Here is a 26,530-nt window from a genome sequence, read left to right as displayed (position 1 = left end):
GATCGAAGGGGGGAGGCCCCAGGAAACAACAATGAGCCTGTTCCTTGAGGAATTTCTAACCAAAAGGTGGGGGAGAGAGAGGCGAGGTTGGAGTTGACGTCAAAGTAGATGACATCCCAAATCTTGTCATAAGAGCAAGAGTTGGATGTCCATCCACATAGGTTCCGCTCCATCCCGAGGTGGTTGATGGTGGCACAAAAAGCAAGCTTCTCAGTGATGTCACAAATGGTGGAGCCAGGAAATGTCATATCAACCCAGATCCATTCCCTACTGAAAGGGAGAATTCTTCTGCTAGAAGGCCAACAACGATTTAGGACTTTTTTCCAAATGATGGAGAAGGGACAGGAGAAGAAAAAATGGTCAAAATCTTCAATTCCATTCCAACACAGGAAACACACTTAAGGAACCTTAATGTGACTGTAGATGAGGAAGGAATGCATAGGGAGACAGTTGGTAAAATAACCTGCCATGTAGTGAAGCTGTGATGAGGAATGTGACCTTTAAACCAGAGGAATTTGTGCAAAGAACAAGGGGTCTTTTGTTTTGACGAAGTTCTAGGCAGAGGAGGAGCTGAACATACTAGAGGGGGAAGGATTCCATAGAATAGAATCTTTTTTACATCTCTGGCTAGGGGGAAGGGGCGGACGTTGGCCCAAATGTCAGCTAATTGGGGGGGGGGGAAGAGGAGAGACCCAATCATCATTGAGGATAATGGAAGAGACAGTAGCCAAATGATCCAGACTCAAGGAATAGATAGTCCTAGGGCTAATAACATATAGTAGCACTCTTGACGGGTGCCAAGGGTCGAGCCAGAGGGAGGTAGAGGCTCCGTTGCTAATGGAATACGGGATGGCGTCCATAGCCAAGGGTCTTAAGCTAAGAATGCCATGCCAGACCTAAGGGGCATCTGGACTAGGATAAGTGGCCTAAAGGGAGTCCTGCTTTAGGAGGTGAGAGTAGACCCAGGGGACTCAAGAGACTCAGATGCTGTTTTGTTTGGTCACAATCCTCCAGATGAGCTTGATGATGTGGAGTTAATGTATTTGATGTGCTTGAGACCAAGGCTGCCTTCGGATTTAGGGAGATAGACATCGCTCTAGCGAGTGGGGTGAAGAAACTTGTTGGAGTTTGTTACTTTCCAAAGGAAGGAACAAATGAGAGACTCAATAGCCTTAATGGTGGGGGGGGGAGGAATTGGGAAGAACAAAATATTCCAGACCGGTACAGGTCCATAGATTGGGCTATAGATCTAGAAAGCTCAAGCCGCCCAGCGTAGGAGAGAAGCTTGCACTTCCATAGCTGGAGTCTTTTTTGCAACAGGTTGAGAATGGGAGTGTAGTGGTGGGCAGAGAGCCTGGCAGGGATGAGAGGAAGGCCGAGGTACTTGACGGGAAGAGATCCAAGAATGAATCCTGTAATCTCGAGGTACACTTGGCAGAGAGGGGCACAAGAAGATCTGATACGAAATCGAATGGAAGCATGCTTAGCTGAGGAGTTGAGGCCACAGACATTCCAGATGGACCATGGGTTTATATAGAAGCATGGTTTTAAGTATCGGTATGTATCGTGCCGTATCGGCCGATAAGTATTGGTATCGATAGGCATCGGAACGATACATACCAATACGCTACAGGGAATTTTGGGCCCTCTTTTGTGTATCGGTAGTACCGTATCATGTCGTACCGATATGCACGATACTCTACAATATGAACTTTTGAAAACATAAAAATTCCCATGAGTATCGGTATGTATCGGTAAGTATCGACTGTATTGTACAGTATCGAACTGATACGTACCGATACGGTACGATACGGCTACTTAAGTGTGAATGTGCCTTTTGTTGTTTGAAACAAACACTTCAAACTCTCACCAACAGTTTTCTATATTTCTCTTATTTCTTCTCCTTTAATTCACACACCTTTTTGGAGACTCAAATGGTAGATTGAAAGAAACATTGTGGAAGTGAATGGTTTAAAGGAGAAAAACATAGTCCAAGAAGAACCTTGAAGTTGAAAGTCTTGAATAGTAAGTTCTTGAATCTTTAATCACTTTTTTCAACTTTAACCTTAGATTTTCAAGTTTTTTTACAAATCTAAGGTTCATCTACTTAGAATCACATTTTATGCATCATTATTACATGAAATCATTGGATTTATAAGGATTTACACATTTTTTTCAAGAGAAAATGAGGGTTTCAATTTTTTTCAAATTTCTTAGATCTACTCATGCTCAATGGTTATGTAAAAACAAGTGTTCTACAACTTCCATGGAAAATTTTGATTTTTCTCCAAAAAAAAAATATTTTCTTAAATTTTTTATTCCGAAATTAATTAAAAAAAATAAAAATCCCAGTTTTTTTTTTTTTTTTAGAATATTTGGTTCATTCAACTCTTAAGAATAATGTCATAACTTATAATTACTAAATGCATGATTTCAAATGAAACCCACATTTTTTCCCTAGAAAAGTGGGGGTTTCAAAATTTTTTTTTTCTTAGATCTACTCAAATATATTGGTCCACACTTTGTTGATTTTTTATATGTTCTTTAAAGACAATTAATATACAACTTCTATAAAAAAATTTAATTTTTCTAAATAGTTTGTATTTTTTTTTCGAAAATTAATTAAAAAATAAGAAAAATACTAAAAAAATACAATTTTTTTTTATAAAATTCAGTTCATTTTAGTTAAAAAAAAATATAATTTACTTGGCCAATGACCATGATGTAAAATAAGATGCACAATTTTTTCCAAAAAAAGTGTGCATTTCAAGTTTATATAAATTTGGAAAAATACAAAAAAAAATATTTTTTTTTTCTTTGGATGCATCTCATTTTAGTTTCTAAAAAAATGCTATTATGTACTAAATACTAAATCAATAAATATGCATATTACGATTCATTATGTACATTTGTAGGAAGATGGTGCCTAAATAATGGACTAGGGATATTGGATGGGCTACAACCGAGAAAGTACAAGGCAATAGGTTGTGTACAAAATGCAATTACTGTGATACTATCCACCTAGGAGGTGGAATTACCAGACATAAACAACATTTGGCTGGAGGATTTTCTAATGTTGCCAAATGTTACATGTACCCAGATGAAATAAGCAAAGCAATGAGGAAGCACTTAAGGGGAAGTAGAGATATAGAAAAAAAAGCTGTTGAAGAAGATAGATTGGTTGAGAATCTAAGGGATCATGAGGATTATGAAGGATCTGATATGGAAGTAGAGGATGAAGATCAACAGCTTGCACGAGTGATGCATATTTTAAGGGAGGAGGCAAAAGAAAAACAATGGATAACAGAACAGCTGAGAAGAAGTCAATCTGTAGGACCTAGGCGTGGTGGCCTGCTGATTTATGAACAAGGTTCTGGCTCTAGAAGTCGTCCAAGTGTAGATATTGGAGGCACTGTGAAGGGCATGTTTGACAAATTTGCCTCTAGTGGTAAAGGTAAGGGGAAAAGGAGCCCATAAATTAGAGATATGAGAGATGCACCATATAAACATTATGATGAAGGGCAACAAAGGATTGAAGAGGCTTTCCAACCAAAAACATTGAGTAAGAAAATTGGGAAAGCAATCTCTAGGTGGTTCAACAGTTCTATGATTCCACCTTACAAAGCTAAAGATCCATATTTCAAGGCTATGGTCAAGGTGATTCAGACATGTGGGAAAAATGTGAAGCCACCCACACCCCATGAAATTGTAGGGCCATACTTAGATACTATTATGAAAGAGGTGGATGAATACATTGAAGATTTTAAATACAAGTGACCTGAATATGGAGTGACCATCATGTGTGATGGGTGGAGTGGACCGACGAGGATGTCCATCATCAATTTTTTGATATATTGTGATGGGAAAACAATATTCCATAAGTCTTTCAACGCATCCTCAGATATCAAGGACTCAATGTATTTGTTTAAATTAATGGATGAAGTTGTTCAGGAAGTTGGGCCAGATTATGTTGTCCCTCCAATTTCAAAAAGGTTGGTACTTTACTTATGGTGAAGTATCCCACCTTATATTGGACACTTTGTGCAGCCCATTGTATTGATTTGATGTTCAAGGACATTGGTGAAATGAACAAAGTGTAGACATTGGTTTCTGATGCCAAGATGATCACCAACTTCATCTACAATCACAGCTGGGAGTTGGCATTGATGAGAAAGTACACAAAAGGTGACTTGGTGAGGCCTGCAGCAACAAGGTTTGCAACAAATTATATTGCACTTGATAGTATTCAAAAACAGAAGGAAGGGCTAGTTAAGTCATTCACCTCTAATGAGTGGTTCAGTAGTAGATATGCAACCACTAAAATTGGAAAAACTATTCAAAACCTAATTACCTCAACAAAGTTTTGGGAAAGGATATACCGATTTACTAAGATTATGCAACCACTATTTGTGATACTTAAAGTAGTTGATGGTGATAAGGCACAGACGATGGGAAATATAGTGCATTGTATGGAAGTTGTCAAACAAAAGATAGAAGAGGAGAACCCAAAGTCATTTAAGGCATTTTTGAAGATTATAAATCGTTGATGGGAAAATAATTTGGTTCAAGACCTTCATCGGGCAGGTATTTTCTCAATTAAATTTATAAGTTACTTTATTAGTAATTTAATATATTTAATCATTAATAATAAGTGATATGTAACAATGTATAAGTCTATTAATACAAAACCCTCTACTTAAGTATTTATGCATTCTACATGTTATATATAGCTTTTTTTAACTTTTTTTATGCAAAAGTGTATAAAAATGTGTTCCCTATCCATTTATGTGCGTATATTTAGCGTATCTCCGATACAATACAATACCCTCCGATACGTATTTTAATTTTGACCGACTGATACGGCGACCGATACCGATACTTTAATCCTTGTATGGAAGTAATGGGGGATGGGGGCAGAAGCTCAAGAGAGCTAGATAGGGGTCCTTTAAGAACTGTTTACTATTATGTTGTCCTAAGTTGTATTTTCTCTTTTACCTCCCTAGGGAAGTCTATGTAATTTTCCTAATTTGTTTTGAATCTAATATAGGTGGGAAGAGCTCATTGCTCTCCCACGATTTGCCCTCATCTCTCTCTTTCTTCTTTGAACTTCTCTCCTTCCTTCTTCTCTTCTCTCTTTCTCCCTCATCTCTAACCCTAATATTTCTAACTTCTAACTTGGTATCAGAGCCTAAAGTGGTTTGAGAGTCTATTAATTATCTCTTTCTCATTCATTGAGTCTCTCTTGGAACCCTATAAAAGCAAAAGGTCTAATAAAGGCTATATTATATAAACAAATTCAACAAAAAGACCTAATGGAGTTATATAAGTAAGTTGAAGACACTTAGAGGGAGATTTGAGGACCACAAGGGCTGATTGGAGCTCAAACTATGAAGAGGAACTCTTCTCAGCCTTACCTCCAGCCTAAGGCTCGATTTCTCCTTTCTCTCTCCAACATTAGTTGGGGATATGGCTGGGCTTGAAAGAAATACCCAAGGGTCCTTGTTTGACCCCCTTATGCCTCGGTTGTTGATTAGTTGTGTTGTTGGAACACACTCGATTCCGCATTTGCTGCTAGGTATTGTCAATAGCTTCTCCTTTTTTGGCTAGTTTGGTCTGGAATGGCTGGTAATGTAGTTATCAGTTAGTTTTGTTGGATGTGTTCTATCTTATGATGCCTGTATATGAGATTGGGATGAAGCTCTAGTTAAAAGTGGATTTGATTGGTTTTATCTCAAGGTTTCATGGTTTACTAGCTTGCTGAAATTTTTTCTTTGGTTCTGAGAAGAAGATATTTGGGTATTGTGTTCCCCTCTTGGTTTTGATCTCCAACTATGTTCTTTTAGGAGTATCCCTACATCATGTATGATCTCACTGTACCTATAGGAGCTTCGACAGATGGTTCGAGTAGTACCAACCTCAGTTGGGTTGTCTTTGATAATCCCAACACTCAGATTTCTCTTATGAAGTTGGATACTAACTATTTGGATTGGTCACAGTATATGAAGTCATCCTTGTGGAGTCAAGGGAAGCTACGGTACATTACTGGGGTTTTCAAGCCCCCTCTGTCACTGATCCAACATACCAGATTTGGGAAACTGAATTCTATTGTTATGACTTGGCTTCTTTTTCTATGAAACCTGAGATATTTATTCTGAATGAAACTGCTAAGGATATTTGGGAAGTGTCTCTAAGACCTATGATTGGGTAGGTGACTTTGCTAAGGTCTACCAGCTCCTTTAACAGGTCCTCTCCTTGAAGTAAGGGAACGTGACTATTTTTGACTACTATACTACTGGTATTGGACTTTAGGAGGAGTATGATCATTATCAAGATCTTCAGTTGTCCAACCCTGAAGATGAATCCAAGGTCTACAAAACCCTTGAAAAGGAGCGATTTCTGATCTTGGTGGGCTTAACTCAGACTATGAGCCAATCCAGATATGGAATTTGGATCGATCACCTCTTCCATCCCTTAATGAGGTGTGTAGCTATCTACAGAGTGAGGAGATTAGGAGTTGTGTCATGGACCCTGCTCCTCCACTTGAGTGATCTGCTCTTTCTTTCACTATCTATAAAGAATGACGTGGAGGCGGCAGAGGCCAAGGGTCATCCCGTGGAGATGATAGAGATAGATTCCGACAGTGCGATCATTGTGAAAAATTTGGGCACACTTGAGAGAAGTGTTGGGTGCTTTATGGTTGTCCCCCCGTTATATAAGGTTGATCTACTAGCACACATGGTGGCTACAAAGGAGGAGCTACAGCCCATGCTACGATGATAGAGTGATCCTAGGGGACACCCATAGGAAGATACCAACTCTTTTTCTATGGAGGATATCGCAGTGCTTCACAGGTTCATAGCTCAGCTTTATAGCCCATCTACCTCACATACTGTAGCAAATGCCTCATATTCCGTTATGCTTGTCTCAACATCTGCTCCTTTCACCTTGCCATTATTGGTCATTGACTTTTGTGCTACTGACCACATGAACGGAACATCCCATTATTATGATTCCTACTCCATTTGTTTTGGTAAGGATAAGGTTTGGGTGATTGATGGTACCCTCTCCTTTGTCTCTGGTAATGGTGATATTCCCATCACCTCTTCCATTTCACTTATTATGTTCTTTATGTTTCTAAAACCTTACCGTGAGTCTTTTGTCTATGAGCATTTTAACTAAATCCTTAAATTGTTACGTCACCTTTCTTTCCTTCTTATTATCTTTTTTCAGGATTTGGTGACAAAGAGGATTATTGGCAGTGGACGTGAGAGTGGACCCTACCGCCTTGAACCTCAATCATATTTTTTTATCACACCACAATCCTATGCCTGTGGACATAGTGATAGTAGTTATGTGGACTCTGTGATGCTTTGGCATCAATGTTTGGGGCATCCATCTTTTGTTGTTATGAGGAAATAATTACCTTGTTTATTTACATATTTTCCTTCTTCTCATGTATTATTGTGAGCCATGTACTTTTGCTACACATTGTCATTCATCTTATTCCTATCATGGTAATAGATCTGCAGTTCCCTTTCACATTGTGCATATTGATGTTTCGAGACCTTGTCCTACTACCTCTTTGTTTGGCCATCGTTACTTTATTTCATTTGTTGATGATTTTTCTCGTAATACTTGGACCATTCTTATGAAACATAAGAGTGATATTTATGTTGCCTTCACAAATTTTTATTAGATGGTCTTTACCCAGTTTGAAACCAAGATCAAAACTATCCGGTCTGATAAAGGGAGGGAGTATATGTATGGTAGTCTCTAAGATTTTTTTACTAATAATGGTATTATCCATCAGCTTGCTTATGTTGATATACCCCAATAGAATGGGGTAGCGAAGAAAAAAAAACGCCATTTGTTAGAGGTCGGTCAAAGCCTTCTCTTTCGCATGTAAGTCCTTAAGACCTTTTGGTTTGAGGCTGTTTTTATCGCTGATTTTCTCATCAACTGCATTAGTACCAAAATTCTTGGGTCCAAAAATCCTTTTGAACTCTTTTCTTCCCAGGCCTCAGCTTTTTCTTTCCCTCTAAGGGTGTTTGGTTTTGTTTGCTATATGCATGTTAATAAACCCTCTCACACCAAACTTGATCCCAAGGGTCTCTGAAAATTCTCTTCCTTGGGTATTCTTCATTTCTTCCACTACTAAAGGTACAAGTGTTAACGCCCCTTTCTTGCAGGAGATTTCTCTGCAAAGATGTCACTACCCTTGAATCCGTGCCTTTCTTTGCTTCCATCAGCATCCTCTTTAGGGGGAGAACAATGGAGGTGAAAAGGTTGCTGATGTCACTCCATTTCTTCCTCCCTTGCCTATTACTCCTTTACTCTTGATATTGGGAAACATACAGAGGTGGATGTTGTTACTATTGATGATTATTCTCATAATGGTTTTGGTATTGAGAAAGAACCTATTGTGTACAGAATAAGGGAAAAAAGACCTGTTAAGAGTCCTCTTTGGATCCACATCTTAAGCTCCACCTTCCTTAATCAAGTAACATCCTTTCTTCTTCTTACCTAGACCTCCTTATTGCTGTTAGAAAGGGAAAGAGAGAAAATAAAGGTTATACTAATCCTATAGCCTAATTTGTTTCCTATGATGCTCTTTCTCCAATAAGTGCTGCCTTTACAGATGCTATTTCCTTTGTTTCTATCTCCAAAACTGTTACTGAGGCTATGCCCAACCCTAAGTGGAAGCTATGTCTGAGGAAATAATGACACTTAAGTAAAAATGTACATGGAAACTGGTTGATCTTCCCAGGGGGAGAATCCCAGTTAGATGCAGTTGGGTCTACACAATTAAGTACCGATTATATAGTGTTATTGAGAGGTACAAGGCAAGATTGGTGGCTAAAGGGTATAGTCAGGTGTATGAGATCGACTACCAGGAGACTTTTGCTCCTGTTGCTAAACATAACTTGATAAGAGTTTTTTTATTTGTGAATGCAAATAGAGATTGGACTTTATATTAGTTCGATGTGAAGAATGCCTTTCTCTATGGTGACTTAGAGGAGAAAGTGGTATATGCAGCCTCCTCCTGGCTTCAAGTCTTCAGCAGCTGAAGGAAAGGTGTCTCCTCAAGAAGGCATTATATGGTCTTAAACAGTCATAAAAAGCTTGGTTTGAGAGGTTCAAGCAGACCATTTTGAAGAATGCACATTCCCAGTCAAGTAAATCACACATAATTTACCCGGTGGGGTAATGGCACTATCACAACATTTTTTTTTTGAGTGAATAAATAAATTCATTACCAAGGAAAAAGAATAAAGCTCTAGGGGGAAAAAAGAGAAAAAACTCGAAACCAACACACCCTCAAGGGGTGGCTTGAGGATAGGTAAGAGGGAGTCCACAGGAGACAACAATATGCCTGTTTCTTGGGCAGTCAACAGAAGTAGAAGAGATAGAGGAGAGCTTTCCTTTGATGTCAAAGGAGATGGAATCTCAAATCTTTTGCAATGGCCGAGAGTTGGAGGTCCATTTCCTAATATTCCTCTCCATCCAAATTTGGTTAATGGAGGCATTGAAGGCAAGCTTTCCCACCACATCGCAGATAGAGGAAGATCCTCCAAAAGTCATATCAACCCATATCCATTCCTATTGGATGGGAAGAATTCTAAGCCGAACAGGTCGACATTTATTCAGGACACCCTTCCAAATGGCAGCTGAGATAGGGCAATCGAAGAATAGGTGATCTGAGTCTTCAATTCCATTCCAACAAAGGGTGCAGGCTGGGGAGATCGACATCTGATGGGGGCTAAGGAAGGATTGAGTTGGGAGGCAATTGGAGAGGGCCCTCTAAGTAGTGAAGCTTTGCCGAGGGATGTGATATCTAAATCAGACGATCCTGTGCCAAGGAAAAATAATTCCTACTGGTCTGATGAAGTCCCAGGCTGATTTTGAGCTTAAAACACCTAAAGAATTATGAAGCCATAAGATAGTATTGGTCCCACCATAGGGGTTAATAGTGGGAGGTTGTCCCAAATGTGGGCAAGAGCTGGGGGGAGAGGGTTGGGGGGGTTCTAGCTACCATTATTGATGATATCAGAGACCTTTGAGTCTTTTGATATGTTCGCACTATAAATGGCTCTGGCAGGGGCTTGATGAAGGAGAACACCTAGGGGGTGCCAGTGATCAAGTCAAAGGGAGGTGGAGGATCCATCACCAATTTTAGAGGAGATAGCCCCGGATACCAAAGACCGAGCCTATAAGATTTTGCGCCAAACCTATGAGGCATCAGTTATAACAGGGGGCTATCCAGATAGAGTCCGAATGAAGGAGGCCCGAATAAATCCAATCAACCCAGATACTTTTTCTCTTTGAAGCAATCTTCCAAATTAGCTTAATAATTCTAGCTGAGTTGACATCTTTTATATGCCTTAATCCCAAACCGCCCTCAGACTTAGGTAAACAAATCTTGGCCCAGCTAATGGGGCGAAGAAATCTTAAAGACTCAGCTCTTTTCTATAAAAGGCAGACATTAGAGATTCCAGCAGCTTGATTGTGGATTGGGGAAGCCCATAGATGCCATACCAGTAGATGTGGGAAGTATGGAGGACATGCTTAATGAGAACCAGGCTACCTGCATAGGAGAGAAGCTTCCCTTTCTAAAGCTAAAGCTTCATGGGAGTGCAGTGGTGAGCTGTAAGCCTTGAGGGGATCAGAGGCAAACCTAGGTATTTCACAAGAAGTAGGCCTAAGGAGAATCCGGTTATGCCAGTGAGGGTGTTCTTGACTCCATCAGACACCCTAGCCAAGAAAAGGAGAGATTTTTGTCGGTTGATGCGAAGACCAGAGAGACTCTCAAAGAAATGAAGACATTCCATAATGCTCTCCAAAGAATCCGAGCTGGCTTTGGAGAATATCATAAGATCATCCGCAAAAGCAAGATGGGATAGCTTGATGTCTTTGTATTTTGGGATGGGGGAGATGCGTTGTTGATTTATGCAAATCTGAATTTTGCGGGAGAGGACTTCAAGGGCCATGGTGAATAAATAGGGGGATAGAGGGCATCCCTGTCTGATCCCAACAGAAGAAGAAAAGTAACCCGTAGGGCTGCCATTCACAAGGACTGAGAAGCTGGGGGTAGAGATGCAACATCTGATCCAATGAACAAACACTTGAGGGAACCCCATCTTGAGCATAAAATCAGTAATATAGTCTCATTTTAGGGAATCAAAGGCTTTGTGGATGTCTATCTTCATGAGAGCCGCAGGAGAATGAGATTTTCTGTCAAAGCCTCTAACAATCTCCTTGCAAAGAAGGATATTCTGTGAGATACTTCTGCCCGGGATGAAAGCCGACTGATTATCACTAACCAGGAATCCCGCCACAGATTTGAGCCTAGAGGCAAGGATCTTCGTAACAAATTTATACAACAGATTGCAAAGAGCAATGGGCCTGAAATCTGACATTCTTTGGGATTAAACAAAGGAAAGTATGATTGACTCCTTTAATTTGGCAAGGGTTGAAGAAGAAACTCCTGATGGCCTTTATCAAATCATCTTTTATAATATCCCAAGTGGCCAAGAAAAATCCCATGCTAAAGCCATATGGACCCGGAGCCTTGTTGGATTTCTGAGAGTTCACAACATTAGTAATTTCATCATCAGAAGGGATTCTATAAAGAGAGCTGAGGTGATGCTCAGGGATGAACTTGTTGAGAAGACCATCAGGCATTGATCCGAACAAAGTGGAAGGAGTGTTAAATTACTCCTTATAGTAATTTGCGGCCTCAGATTTGATGCCCTCAACACTCACAATAGGCTGCCCAATAGAAGATTTGATCTAGCCTTCATTGATCGGTGAAAATAAACCCAATTGGTGTTACCAAGTTTGAGCCACTTGATTCTGGATTTTTGCCTAAGGAAGCTCTCTTCTTGAGCGATAAGAGAAGCTAAGTTCCGAGACACAACATTTTCCTCTTCAGCTAAAGAACAATTCAAATGATCAGACTGCAACCTGAAATGAATGGAAGCCAGCCTATTCTTACAATCCGAGACCAGAGAAGTGATGTTTCCAAAGACTTCTGTGTTCCACACTTTGAGGGTGCATTTAACATTCTTGAGTCTCTGGAAAATGCAATAAGGGGGGACGAGAAAGCATGCACAGGCTTGTCCCAAGCTTCCTTGACAGTAAACCTACTTCTACATTAATGTTGTACTGGGTTATCAGCAATGCTTATAGCTGTCACAATTGAGTTGTATAGATTCTTCAGTGTCATACCCCACTAAAAACCAACCATCTCAACTATCTGAATTCGCAAACTTCATGAGCCATTGCCCTGCATTCTGCCTCTGCACTAGATCTAGCCACAACAAGTTGTTTCTTGCTCCACCATATAACCAAATTACCACCCACAAATGTGCAATAGCGTGATGTAGATCATTTGTCACATATGGATCCAACCCAATCAGAATCGGAGTAGCCTTTGATCCTTAAGTGGTTGTTCCTAGCATACAAAAGTCCTTTTCTCAGAGAAGACTTCAAGTATCTGCGGATGCGGTATACAGCATCCAACCGCCCAATCTTGGGAGCATGCATAAATTGGCTCACTACTCCCACTGCATAAGTAATGTCTGGGCGAGTCACAGATAGATAAATAAGCTTCCCCACTGGCCTTTGGTATTTCCTTGCATCAACTAGAGAAGGACCACCGTCCTCTCCTAGCTTGTGATTCTGCTCAATAGGGGAACTTTTTGGTTTGCAACCCAACATCCATGTTTCTTTCGACAAATCTAAAACAAACTTCCTTCGGCATATATTGATTCCCTTTTTAGGCTTTGACACCTCAATTCCCAAGTAATACTTCAAGTGTCCTAGATCCTTGACTTCAAACTGAATAGCCAAGTACATTTCAGCCTAGCTATCTCATCCTTGTCACTTCTAATTACAATAATATCATCAACATAGACAATTAATGTTATGATAATGATTTTTTCCATGTTTCGGCATCAGCTTCGTATTTTTGGTGAAGCATCTAGTTAAGTTCATGTCTAGTCGCAAAGAAATAAAGACCACTCATGTCATTGACGTCTCGGGTTGATGTCCACCTTTGACTGGCTGCCCTTTGGGAAGTCCTGGTGATGGCAGCCCCGCCCCGGTCTTCTTCTCTGACTCCCCCCTTCTCTCCTTCCCTTACTGTTAACCTGGGGCCTTCTTCTCCTGCTATTCCTAATCCCCATTCTAGCCAATCTTACTCCTCAATGTTTCCTCACAAACCCCCTCTCTCTTATGTGGGACTTCCGTTACGTTTCATTCCCCCTTCTATTGTTGGCGAATCCAAGCTTGCAAGCTACCCTGCGGGCCTGTTAGATGATGAAGCACTGCTCTGGCAGGACTCCTTGGTGGGGTATTTCTTAAGATCCTGTCCTCCCTTTCCGATCGTCAAGCTTTCCCTCACCAAGCAGTGGCGTCTCCGAGGCTCTATGGATATTATTCTGATGGACAATAGATTCTTCGTTTTCAAATTCTCTGACGGGACCGACAAGTTTCGGGTGCTTGAAGGTGGATCCTGGAGAGTTGGGAGAACCCCTATCCTCCTCCGTCAATGGAATCGACAACTCCTACTGCATCATATCGAACTGAGCTCCCTTCCTTTGTGGTCACCTTTCCTGGTCTCCCACTCCACTTTTGGTGCACTAAGGGGCTTAGCACTATAGGCTCGGTCCTTGGAACTCCTTTGTATTCTGATGCCAGGATAAAAAAAAAAGGACAGACTCGCCTATGCCCGCATATGCATCGTGGTCCTTGCCGATATGTTGTCGTCTGCCATTTTTGTGTCCGATAGGGATTTCTCCTTTCAATAGCCGATTGCCTATGAATGGCTTCCACCCCACTACTTGATCTGCAAATCCTTCGGGCATGATTCCAAGCTTTGCGAACCAAAGCCGTCCCCCTCTGAGATCCCTCCTAGCACTCATGTCCCTTCGGTGATCTCGGACTTTTGCAACTTGGAAAATCGAATCCCCCTCAAAGGTAGAGATGCTCTGGCTCCGAGCATCCATGAAACTTTGCCTACCAAGCAGCTTGGACCGTTGGACCTTGAGGAGTCTTTACCCTCTAGATCTAATTGCTTTGATGCCTTGAGGACTGTGGGCGAGACTTGAGAGGAGATCGAGGCCATCCCTGGCAAAATGTATTGTGAAAAGCTGTCGAAAGTTGGTGAGTGGTCAAGCTCGGCCGCCTTATCTGAGGAAGGTGACCTGGCTGCCAGCTCCTCCTCCCCTTCTGTATCCTACGATGAATCTGGGCAAGAGCACTCTACCTCTAGTGATTCCTCTTCTGAACATTCCTCTTTCAGCTCTGAGGCCGACTCAGATTCCGAGGACTCGCCATCGATGCAACTGCGTTTCTTGAAGAGCCCTGGTAGAAGACGGTTGCTTCTGTCACTGCCCTCTACTGATACTGAGGCTATTTGTAAGGAGGCCAACTCCTCCTTGGTGGGACCCAGCCCTATACATTGTACCACACCTTCGGTTACAATATCTTCAAGCCCACATGACTGCATCTCGTCTCCTCTTCAATTGTTAAATTCTTTTGCTGAGGTGGGGGCCCCTTGCCCGTTAAATGTTCAAAATGCCTTAAATCCTCTGTACTTGGTCCTGTCTGGTTGTCGGGTCGCACCCATCAAGGCAACTTAGGCTCTCTTAAGCCAAACCGGCAAGCCTCTTCTGTTTTGCCCACCAAATCCCCTGCTAAGCCCAGACTCTGCAAAACCATCTCGGGTAGCTCTGCAAATTCCACAGAAACTCCTAAGCGCATCACTGCCACCCTACCTCCTTCTCCCCTTGTTGTCACTAAATCCTACCATCGTCGTCCCCATGGCTCTTCGAAATCTAGTTCTGTTAGCCGCTGCTCTGCCCAAATGGAGCCTCTGTTGCACCCCTCTACTAGTTCTCAATGAATCAAGGCCTTTTTTGGAATTCCAGGGGCCTCAATTCCCCTTCTAAGCATGCCTCTGTCCGCTCTCTCCTCAAGCTTCATCACCCCAACTTTTGCTGCCTATTAAAAACCCGAGTAAAGGAGCCAAATGTTGCCCACATTGCCTCTTCGATTGCCCCTTCCTGGTCATTCTTATCTAATTATAGCCATCACATTAATGGGAGAATTTGGTTCCTTTGGGATTCCCAAAAGCTAAATTTCTCTCTCCTCTCCTCCACTTCTTAACCCCTCCATCTCAAGGTTTCCGACACCCTTGGAAACTCCACTATTCTGCTCACAGTCATCTATGCATCCAATTATTCTCTGGAAAGGGCAAACCTTTGGGATGAGCTCCGTCTCCTCGCAAATCAGGTTGGGTCCCTTAGGCTATAAGAGGTGACTTTAATGTTGTCTGTTTTGGGTATGAAAGGCAAGGTAGTGACCTGGTCAATGCTATCTCTGTTGGGGACTTCAATGACTGCATTAAAGATAATGGTGTCTAAGATTTGAGATGGTCTGGGCTGAAATACACTTGGCATAACAAGCGCAGTGGGGATTCAAGAATTTCATGTAAGTTGGACCGCCTTCTTGTGAATGAAGCATGGCTATCTTATTTCCCTTCTTCCCATGCCTCCTTTGAGGATCCAGGTATCTCTGATCACTATCCTATTTCTCTTCTTATTCAGCCATATGTTTCCTTAGGGCCCAAGCCCTTTAAATATTATGATATGTGGTGCTTCCACCCCACCTTCCTTAAACAAACTCCCAATAGTTAAATGGCCCAAACCAATTCAAATCTAAACCCTTAAATAAGTCTTTATAGAAACCAGAAAAAGATAATCTCAGCAGGGAAGTTGTGATGACTAAACCTGTCTAGAAGTAACCAGAAATAACTCAGAAAACTCCTTACTGCAGCAGGTAACAACTTAGCAACAAATCTCAACAACAACTAACAATCCCAGGCGGAAATAGGTTTCGGCTAGAAACTGGAAGAACCCTGCGGTGGGAGTTTGACAGCTCTGCAGGGGCTAAAACTCAGGTCGATTGTCCTCCTTAGGATGGCAGATCCCTTCAAAGGTTCTTAAAAATACTCGACAGAAACTAGGAAGTAGGCTCTGTCGATGCTCTTCAAAACCCTAACTTATGAGAATCGATGGTAGATTCTATAGCTGTTCCTTGTTGTGCAACTTGGTTTTGTTGTACCTTCAATCTATGTTTCAAAACACTCACATGTCTCTCTCTCACGAGCACAAATAAGAAAAACTAAAAATAAACAGAGAAAAAGAGAAGAAGATGGATAGTTGTGGGTGGGTAATGGCTATCTCAGCATGGGTATCTCTCCCACAGCTATCTCAGTTGTATATCTTCCTTTCTCAGAAGAGGGAGCAATCAATAGCTGAAGTAAATTTCATTGATTCAATTGTAATTGTGTCAACAACAGTAGCTTTTTATATAGAGGTCTGAAATTACAAAATTGAAGCTTAACTCAAATTAGAAAGTAATGCAAAGTAGAAACTAAATCTAACTTCTAATTTAAAGAAATAGAAGGAAAGCTACCATGGGCTTTCTAGAAGGTATCTCCTCCCTGATAACAACATCTTTGATGAGTTAAAAACAATCACAAAATACTAATACAACTGTAGAAAATCGCAGGACACAGAAAAGAGGATTTCTGGACAGCTGTAACTTCTGATCGATGGAGCCATCTAAGGGTCTTCTAGAAGCTGCAAACAACTACTAAAACAGGGAAAATAAAGGGCTACCTACGCTGGGCTGATGGGCCAGCATAGGGGTGGTTCGAACTCACCCCAAAGGCTGGTTCAATGGCTGCTTCTTTTTCCTATGGTAATGTGAACCATGATGGAGATCTACATCAACTCCCCCCTCTTAAAATCATTCGTATCCGAAGAATGGGTGAAGGGAATATAGATCTCATAGTGATCCGTATAAAGACGCTAAAAATCATTGGCATGGATCCAAGTGCAATCTTTCTAAGGTCATCCTTTCCACTTGATGAGGAATGAATAGTAACCCTTACCACCATGAACAGTAGTGAACTTGTCAAGAACATCTTCAATAACATCATCTGTAGGGGTCACAAATTGAGGAAGTCTCAATATTTGCTCTGTAGCTCCGTCATCAAAACGATAGCCCATATAGAGTGTAAGATCGGAAACGTTGAAGATATTGTTGATCTTCGTAATTGAAGACAACTCCAACATATAGGCATTGGGACCAATGCACTTCAAAATCTTGTGAGGACCTATATTCTGAGAATAGAGATTGTGCACAGTACAGGTAGGAAAACGCTCAAGTGGAATTTGAACCATAACCATGTCACTAGGCTGAAACTCCATGTAACGGAGATGCCGGTTAGCAGTTTCTTGATAGCCTTCATTATGAACGGCTATACGACGATGACCATCAGTGTGTACCTCCATGATATGCCTAAGGAACTCATCCACTTCAACACTAAAACGGGCATGAGGTGACATTAGTACCATGTCAACCATTCGTTGGGGTTGAAGACCAAGAACAATCTCAAATGGTGTACGACTGGTGGTACAGTTGATGTAACTGTTGTATGCAAATTAAGTTATGTCAAAAATAGATGACCAAGTCTTCTCCTAATCACAAACTACGCAACGGAGCAAATTGCCAAGGCCTTTATTCACTACTTCCATCTGATCATCTTTTTGAGGATGGAATGCTTTAGAAAACCGTAACTTGGTGTTGGTCTTCAGCCAAAGGGTCTTCCAGAAATAACTCATGAGCTTTACATCCCTATCAAAAATGATTGACTATGGCAAACCATGTGTACACACTATCTCTCTGAAGAAGAGCTTGGCTAGGTGACTTGCATCTAGTGTCTTCCTGCATGGGAGAAAATGTGCCATCTTGGAAGAATAATTCACAACAACAAATATAGAGTCATACCTTTCCCGTGTAGGTGGTAAGCCTAGGAAAAAGGCCATACTTATGTCTAGCCATGGTACTTGTGGGGATAGGCAGCAATGTGTACAAACCCGCATTCTTCTTTTCTTCTTTAAAAAATTGACAAGTTCGGCATCATTGGATGACATGCTGAACATCCCTTTGCAAATGAGGCCAATAGTATAAAACCACTATCATAAAATATTTCTTGTCCTTACCAAAGTATCCACCTATTCCTCCTCCATGTAGCTCTTGAAGTAGTGCCTCAAAGAGGTATTTGGAATACAAAGACAGTGCCCATAAATAGGTATCCATCGTGGATGGAATACTTGTCATCTGGACCTCCTTATTGTAATTTTCCGAAACTTCCACAAAATCAGCATCACTAGCATACTTGTCTTTGATGTGTTCAACCCCTGTGCTTTGTATGATAAAGGTATTCATCATCAGCACCTTCCAACTAAGCGCATCAGCCATTTGATTCTCTTTTCCAGATTAATGCTTGAGAGCAAATACAAACTCACAAATAAGAGATTCCCTTAGCATGCCAATTGCTAATGGACTTTTGGGAATGCAAGTACTTGAGTGCCTTGTGGTCCGAATAGAGTATGAACTCCTTGTGGGTCAAATAGTGTCTTCAATGCTTGAGAATTTGAATAATGGCATAGAGCTCCAAGTCATATGTAGAGTACCTTCTTTTTGTATCATTAAACTTTCCATTGTAGAAGGCAATTGGATGACCAGCTTGCATAAGCACTCCTATCCGAACATGGGATGCATCGGTAGCCACTTCAAACATGAGATCGAAATTAGGTAGTCTAAGCACTGAGGCTTCCATCTTCTTTTGTTTGATCAAGTTGAATACTTTAGTGGCAGCTGGGGTCCATTGGAATGGCATTTTCCCTCCTTTCGTGCACTCCGTGGTAGGTGCCATAATAGCCTGAAATTCTGTATGAACCATCTATAGAACTAGGCAAGGCCGTGGAAACTTTGAACCTCTGCCAAAGTCTTAGGAATATACCAATCTACCACGCTCTTAACCTTCTTAGGGTCGGCTTCTACTCCTTGAGAGGACACAATAAAACCAAGGAATATAACCTTGGGCAACATAAAGGAACACTTCTTCAAATTGATGTAGAGCTTCTCGTCCCGTAGCCCCCTCATCACATGCCTCAAATGTTCAAAATGCTCCTCTTGTGCTTTGTTGTAAATTAATGTCATCAAAGTACACCACAAGGAACTTGCCGATGAAGGGATGTAGCACAAGAGTCATCACCATTGTTAGTTAAAAGGGGAACGGCAAAAAAACAGAGATGTACGATATGGGTTTTAAATAGATAAAAACGATGAACGGTATGGTAAAAAAAGGGAACAACAAACGGACGTAAAGGAATGGTACAAGTATTAAACGTGTAGTTTTTAAAAAAAGAAACCAAAAAAATAGTAGTATACTCATGCAATTTGAGAGATTATTACCTGTATACCTACATCTAATGTTCCAAAAGCTCTTGGGAGTCCCAAGATAAAATAGCCCAATGGGCTACAAGAAGATGAGATGTTGATGGCTTTAGCTTCTCCTTACTCAATGGGCTACAAGAAGATGAGATGTTTTTCCTATAGATAATATGGAAGTTAAAAACCAAAACCCTAGTATCCTATCGCCTTCACTCTTCACTTCTACGAATGGTTTTTTTTTTTTTTTTAAATAATAAAATTCCTATTTTACCCTTAAAATATGGATACGTGTTTAAAACGTATTTTAAATAGATTTTTTTTCCGTTTCCATTTTTCCCTGTATTATATAGTAGCATAGGGGAAAAAGTGTTTTAAATGGGAAAAAATAGAACCGCATTTTAAACGCGTTTAAAACGCGTTTTAACTAACAGTGGTCATCACACGCATAAAGGTATGGTACATTGGTAAGGCCAAAGGGCATAACCTTCCATTCGTATAGTCCTTCATTTGTCTTGAATGTCGTCTTCCATTCATCCCCAGGGTGGATCCTAATTTGATGATACCCACTTTGTAAATCAATATTCGAAAAGATAGTGGCTCTCATTAGCATGTCCAACATAACATCTAAACGGGGAATGGGAAATTTGTACTTTACCGTGATCTTGTTGATGGCATGGAATCAATAGACATACACCATGACTGTCCTTCTTGGGCATCAATAGAGCTGGTACGGCATACGAGCTCATGCTCTCTACTAGAAAACCCTTTCGTAAAAGGTCATCCACTTGTCTCTTGAGCTCTGCATACTCGGCGAGGCTGAGATGATAAATGGGTAGATTTAGTATTATTGATCTAGACACTAGATCAATAGCATGTTGTAACTTGTAAGTCCCTCATAGGTAGCAGTTCACCTTGTAGCTCATTGGGCAGTAAATCGGAAAAATCAACTAACAAGTCTCTGATAAGTTGAGAATGTGTCACTTCTTTCACCGGCTCAACTTCCTTTGTAACAAGGGCTAAAATCAGTCCAATTTCTTCATTGTAGACAAGAACTCTCTATAGGGCAGCACGCACAACTTCTTGTCAACCATGTATCTCATGCTTGTGTTTGATTTGTATGGTTGCTTCTTTGGGTCAGTAGCTCCTTTGGAAAGGTTCTTCTCAATAGTCTTCAAAACATGGTGTCTTCGTACTTGGGCAGCCCTCAACTTAGTTTTCACTTGTGGTATGTTGAGTGAGTTTAATGTAAGGGGCTTGCCTGATCGAAGAAGCACTTGTTCTTGGTACCACCAACCAATACATTATTGTCATATATTCACGGTCTCTCAAGAAACACATCAGTTAGCACTATAGGGATGACATCACACCACACATTCTCTTCAAACCCTAAGATCTTCAATGGCACAACACATCGCTGATTTACAGCCATGGTGTTATCAAAAAGTGACACATTTTAGGGTTGTGGATGGGGTTCGGTTTTGAGCTGTCCCTCAATCACAAAAGCTTGAGACACCATATTAACTCCTGCTGTCCACAATCACTTGAGCCTTGTGAGGCCCACCAGACATCAACATATAGAAGATTTTGTGTCTCCTCCAATCTTCTCCCTTTGCTTCGGCTACTAGAATTTTTGCGACCACATTAATAGTAGCATATGGATCATCATTTTCTTGTGTATATTCAGCCTCATAATCATCCTCTTGTGCATATTCAGCCTTATAATCATCTTCCATTCCTTCAATAGCGACATTCACAGCCCAATCATTATCTTAGGGAGTTCATAGACTTGCATGTCTGGGTTGGATTCAATTGCGGTGATGATGCAATTGACTCTTTCACATTTAGGACAATATTTGGCATAGTGTCCAGTACCACCACAATGGAAGCACTTCAAAGCCGCTCTCTCTCGCGCAACCATAGGAATCTTACCCTTATCCTGTGTGACTTATGGAGGTCGGGTAGGGAATCCACTAGGTTTATTTGGTGCAAATGCCCTCTTGGTTTTATTGGGCTGGTTATACCTTCTAGGGGCTGATTTGATTAAATATTTCACCTCTAGGGACTTTTCAATACATGCATTTAAAGATAAAAGTTCCACCACACCAATTTTATCACGGATACCATGCTGTAATCCCAACTTGAATCGAGTCATAAGCACTTCCTCATCCTCATGATAAACATCTGTACGTGAGAGAAAATCATTAAACTTATCTATATATTCCTCGAAAGTTGTAGTACCGTGTCGAAAAGTGTTGAGCATGTCGTAGAGATGGCGTCGGTATGTTGGGGGAAGTTATCTCTCACTGAGTGTTAATTTAAGTTCTTCCTAATTGCGAGGCTCTCTCCGTCTCCAGATAAGTTTAATCTCCTCAACTTTCCACTAATCCTTGGCACCACCTATAAGTTTGGTGATAGCAAGTTGGACCTTCTTTTCCTCAAACATGTGGAACCATCGGAAATAAAGGGGATCATGTTTTCCATTATACACCTTCAAGTCCTGGTCCATCATGTTCATCAAACTCTTCACCTCCACCATACATACGGGCTGGTACATTCCTTCGAGCGGGGAATGAAAACCTTCTTAGTACTTTAGGATTATCATTCACCGTAGGCTTAGCATTAGATTGGGTAGCAGCAGTCTCCTTGAACTCTTCAAACTAGAGGTCCATAGTATCCATCCTTGTGTTTAGCCATTGGAGGAATTGCATCACATCCTCTAATGAGTATTGGTTGGAGCTCAATTCAGCCATGGCTCTAATACCAGTTAATTTGGAAGTAGGTTTATACTAGGTAAACAAACTCCTAATGGTTAAATACAGACCAATTCAAATCTGAACCCTCAAATCAGTCTTAATAGAAACCAGAAAATAGGACCAGAAAAAGATAATCTCAGCAGGGAAGTTGGGATGACCAAACCTGTCCAGAAGTAACCAGAAATAACCCAGAAAACTCCTTACAGCAGCAGGTAACAACTTGGCAACAAAATCCCAACAGCAACTAACAATCCTAGGCAGAACTGGGTTTCTTCGGCCAGAAACAGGGAGAACCCTCCGGTGAGAGTTTGACAGCTCTGGAGGGGCTAAACTCTGGTCAATTGTCCTTTTAGGATGGCCCTTGATCCCTTCAAAGGGTCTTCAAAAATACTGGTCAGAAACTGGGAAGCAGGCTCAGTGGATTCTCTCCAAAACCCTAACTTATGAGAATTGATGGCTGATTCTGCAGCTGTTCCTTGTTCTGCAACTTGGGTTCTGTTGTACCTTCAATCTATGCTTCAAAGCACTCACAGGTCTCTCTCTGGGGGAAAAAAAAAAAAGGGTGAAAATGGAGAAGAAGATGTATAGTTGTGGGTGGGGTAATGGCTATCTCACCCACAGCTATCTCATCTGTTTATCTTCCTTTCTCAGAAGATGGAGCAATCAATAGCTGCAGTAAATTTCATTGATTCAATTGTGTCTACAACGGTATCTTTTTATGTAGAGGTCTGAAATTATAAAATAGAAGCTTAACTTAAATTAGGAACTAATGCAAAATAGAAACTAACTCTAACTTCTAATTTAAAGAAATAGAAGGAAAGCTACTGGGGGCTTTCTAGAAGGTATTCCCTCCCTTGCAACAACATCTTTGACTAGTTAAAAAGCAATCACAAAATGCTACAGCTGTAGAAAATCACAGGACACAGAAAAGAGGATTTCTGGACTGCTGTAACTACTGATCGATGGAGCCATCTGAGGGTCTTCTAGAAGCTGCAAACAACTACAAAAACAGGGAAAATAAAGGGCTACCTATGCTGGGCTGATGGGCTATCATAGGGGTGGTTCGAACTCAGCCCAATGGCTGGTTCGATGGCTGCTTCTTTTTCCTACGGTAATGTAAACTATGATGGGGATCTACATCAAACATGATAGAACAATGCACATTGAAGTAGACTGTCATTTTATCAAAGAGAAGATTGAATTCTGCATATTTGACAAACATCTTAACCAAAGGACTCATTCCTCACTAGTTCAGGACCCTCTTATGCAAGTTGGGAATTTATGGCATTTATTTTCCAGCTCGAGGGGGAGTGATAGAGTTATGTAATAATGATACTTTAGGGTCAAATCTATTTTATTCTTGTCACTTATTGTACTTTTTATTTTTCCATTTTACCTCCCTAGTGAGGTGTATGTAAATCTTTACATATTCTTGGTGAAGTAAACTCGATTACCAGGAGACTTTTGCCGTGGTTGCCAAAATGAATGCCATTCGAGTTATACAACACCATGTATAGTGAGTGTAAGTCCCATGGCTCTCGGAACACCCCTTTATGGTTCGGTATGGAGCAGTCTATTTACCCTCACACACTTTCTCAGTTTCACACTCTCACAATATATCACACTTTAGTGACATAAATGAAAACGCCGATAAAACCTCCAAATGTAGCTTAAAACCACTTCCACATTTACACCACTTTTGTCATAGTTTAAATATTCACTTACATACACATATCACTTATAATCACAAACCCAATCGCTAAATATCAATAAATACAATGAAAATTATAATGTTACAACTTATTACAATTAATGACAATCATCCCACACAAGCACAAGTCAAACATACCACACACCTTACAATCCACTTACCTCCTTCCGTAAGTGTGTTATCACCACCCTCTGAGTCCCACATATCCAAAGGGTCACAACCTGCAATCATAAATCGTACCCTATTAATCACCTAATCCACAAGCCAAATTAGTGCATTAATTTCCCCAAAATCCCCTCTTAGATCACCTAAATACACTCCCAACACGTATATGTTCATGCAGCCCCTATAGAACAATGTGTTTTTAGTGACCTTTTACTTTTTACCTCCGTTGTCTATGTTACATTCGCTTGGGGGGCATAGATGTAATCTCTCTTTGTTATTGGTCAAGTAAATGAATATAGGGAGGGAGAGTCAATTCTCTCCTCTTGATCCACCGAAACATCTTTCTCTCTTCCTCTTCTTTATCCTCTCCTTCTTCTACCTTCTTCTTTGATTCTTGCAACTCTTAAATTCTAACTTGGTATCAGAGATAGGCAAGGTTTGAGAGTCGACCAGAAGCTCTTCCTCTCATTCTTGTTTCCTCTCTTGGAACCCTGGAAAAGTAAAGGAGTCCAATAGAGGCTATACCATGTAAAAAGAATCAACTAGAAGACCTAATGGAGTTCTATCATCAAGTTTAAGACATCTTGGAAGGACATTTGAAGGCTATGAAGACAGATTGAAGCGTCAACCAGCAAGGGAGTGTTTTTCTGGGTTACAGCCAGCCCTAGAGTCATCTCCCTTCTTCTCTTTCATCCAACCTTTGTTGGAGTTGAGGCATGGATTGCTAGAATCGCCCAAGGGTTCTTTTTTATATCCCATAGTCTCGGTGGCTGAATGTATGAGTTGTTGGAGCACAAATCCCCCTTTTGTTGGCTGTCAGGTATTGCAAGTTTGCCTTTTCTTGTCCTTTTTTGCCTGAAATGCTATGTACTGTGTTGACTGGTTGCCTTTGGTTGATGAGTTACATCATGTGAGACTTATTTATTGAGTTGGGATGAAGCTACATAGAGCAGGATATATTTGATTTGCTTTTCTTCAACTTTCTATGATCTGTTTACTTTTTGGAATGTTGTTCTGAGTACTTGGAAGAATTTTTTTTGGGTGTTGTGCATTACCCATTTGGTTTGGAGACCCAATCATTTTTTTTTTAAGTGTATTCTTACATCATGTATGAGGTCAATGGACCTATGGAAGCTTCATCTTGTCGGTTATCTATCGTTGGAATGGTGGATGTGATGCTCTTTGGTTGATTTGAGCTTCCTTGCTTGGAAGGAATTACATTTTTTTTTTTTTTTTTGGGGTAGAGTTTGTACTCCCCATTTGGTTTGGTTTGGTTTGGGTATTATTCCAAATGAATCTGCATCATTTGGAAGGTGGAAGGTAGCATCAGGCTTCCATAAATTATTACAAAGAACAAGATGGTACTGTGGATACTTAAAGATTAAAGTATATAAAGCCATAGTACAAGATTTCACATCTTGCAAGTTTCATAGAATTTTCTGCTGTCGATCCCCAGAAAGAAACGCATCTTGCACACTTTCTAGATCCTCTTTTTTCCCCCATATATATTGAAAATATATTTATCATCTTATATATTACAGATGGTAGGTGCAGCATTTATGTTATCAGTTTTCCATCTTGTAGCAGTTACCTTATATATTACAGATTGATTCTTAGGGAGCTTGATGGCTTGCCGGAGGCTTATTATTAATGCCAAGATATTCAATATTTTCTTCTCTCTCTCTCTTGTATATCTGTATTCGACATGTGTTACTATACTTTTAGCTCAACTAGGTTATTTTCTACTTGAATCAACCCTGTTAGCTGACCATGTACATGTTTACAGAGTGCAGCATTAGCGTTGGATGATTCAATTTTAGATGTTGATCAGGTGGAGAATCTTATAAAGTTCAGTCCTACAAAAGAGGAGATGGAACTTCTGAAGGTGAAGATATATAAATAATCATGTTTTCTTGTGCTCTAATTTCTGAAGAATTTTCTTTATTTTTGCCTATCAAAAGTTAAAAAAAAAAAATGTTGCGCAATGGTAAGGTTACTCCATTTCGACCTAGTGGTCGCGGGTTCGGAAACTGCCTCTCCACAAAGCGGGGGTAAGGCTGGGTACATTATGACCCTCCCAAGACCCAGCAGTGGAGGGAGCCTCGTGCACTGGATTCGCCCCTTTTTTATTTTCTATGACAGTAGAAGTCTCTTGTCCAAAATATGCTTCAAATATTTATTCGCATATTCCTCTCTTGGCTTTGATATCTTTTTTTTTGTTCAGGGCTACAGTGGTGATAAAGAAAACCTGGGAAAATGCGAACAGGTTTGTGAATTCTGTGTCCTTGTCCAGATATTATCTTACTTTTTAATGACACAATTCTCCTTTAGATTGTGGCACCTCCCAACTTTCGAAGAAGAATGGAAATGATTAATTATTAATGTATGGCCAATGCGATTGTCCATTCATTAATTTCTGAAGAATTTTCTTTTTGTTGCCTATCAAAATAAAAATAAAAAAAGTTTCTATACAGAAAATATTGTGGACCTTGGTGCAACGGTAAAGTTGCTCCATGTGATCAAGTAGTCATGAGTTCGAGTTAGGAAACAGCCTCCCCGGAAAGCAGGGGTAAGGTTGCTTATGTTA

The 26,530-nt window shown here is 40.6% G+C and overlaps 1 protein-coding gene across 1 annotated transcript in view; it reads left to right on the top strand.

Annotated features, from left to right (window-relative positions):
- The window catches only part of LOC122079098 (formin-like protein 20), an 85,603-nt gene that overhangs the window by 18,554 nt on the left and 40,519 nt on the right, over window positions 1–26,530 (top strand). Inside the window, exons 7-8 of the mRNA XM_042645350.1 lie at window positions 25,730–25,828; window positions 26,168–26,209. Of these exons, the coding sequence (XP_042501284.1) occupies window positions 25,730–25,828; window positions 26,168–26,209 (141 nt within the window). The remainder of the gene's footprint in view (window positions 1–25,729; window positions 25,829–26,167; window positions 26,210–26,530) is intronic.

The sequence above is a fragment of the Macadamia integrifolia genome, chromosome 5 (genome assembly GCF_013358625.1).
Source record: "Macadamia integrifolia cultivar HAES 741 chromosome 5, SCU_Mint_v3, whole genome shotgun sequence".
NCBI classification, from domain to species: Eukaryota; Viridiplantae; Streptophyta; class Magnoliopsida; order Proteales; family Proteaceae; genus Macadamia; species Macadamia integrifolia.
This window is presented reverse-complemented; position numbering and strand designations above follow the sequence as displayed.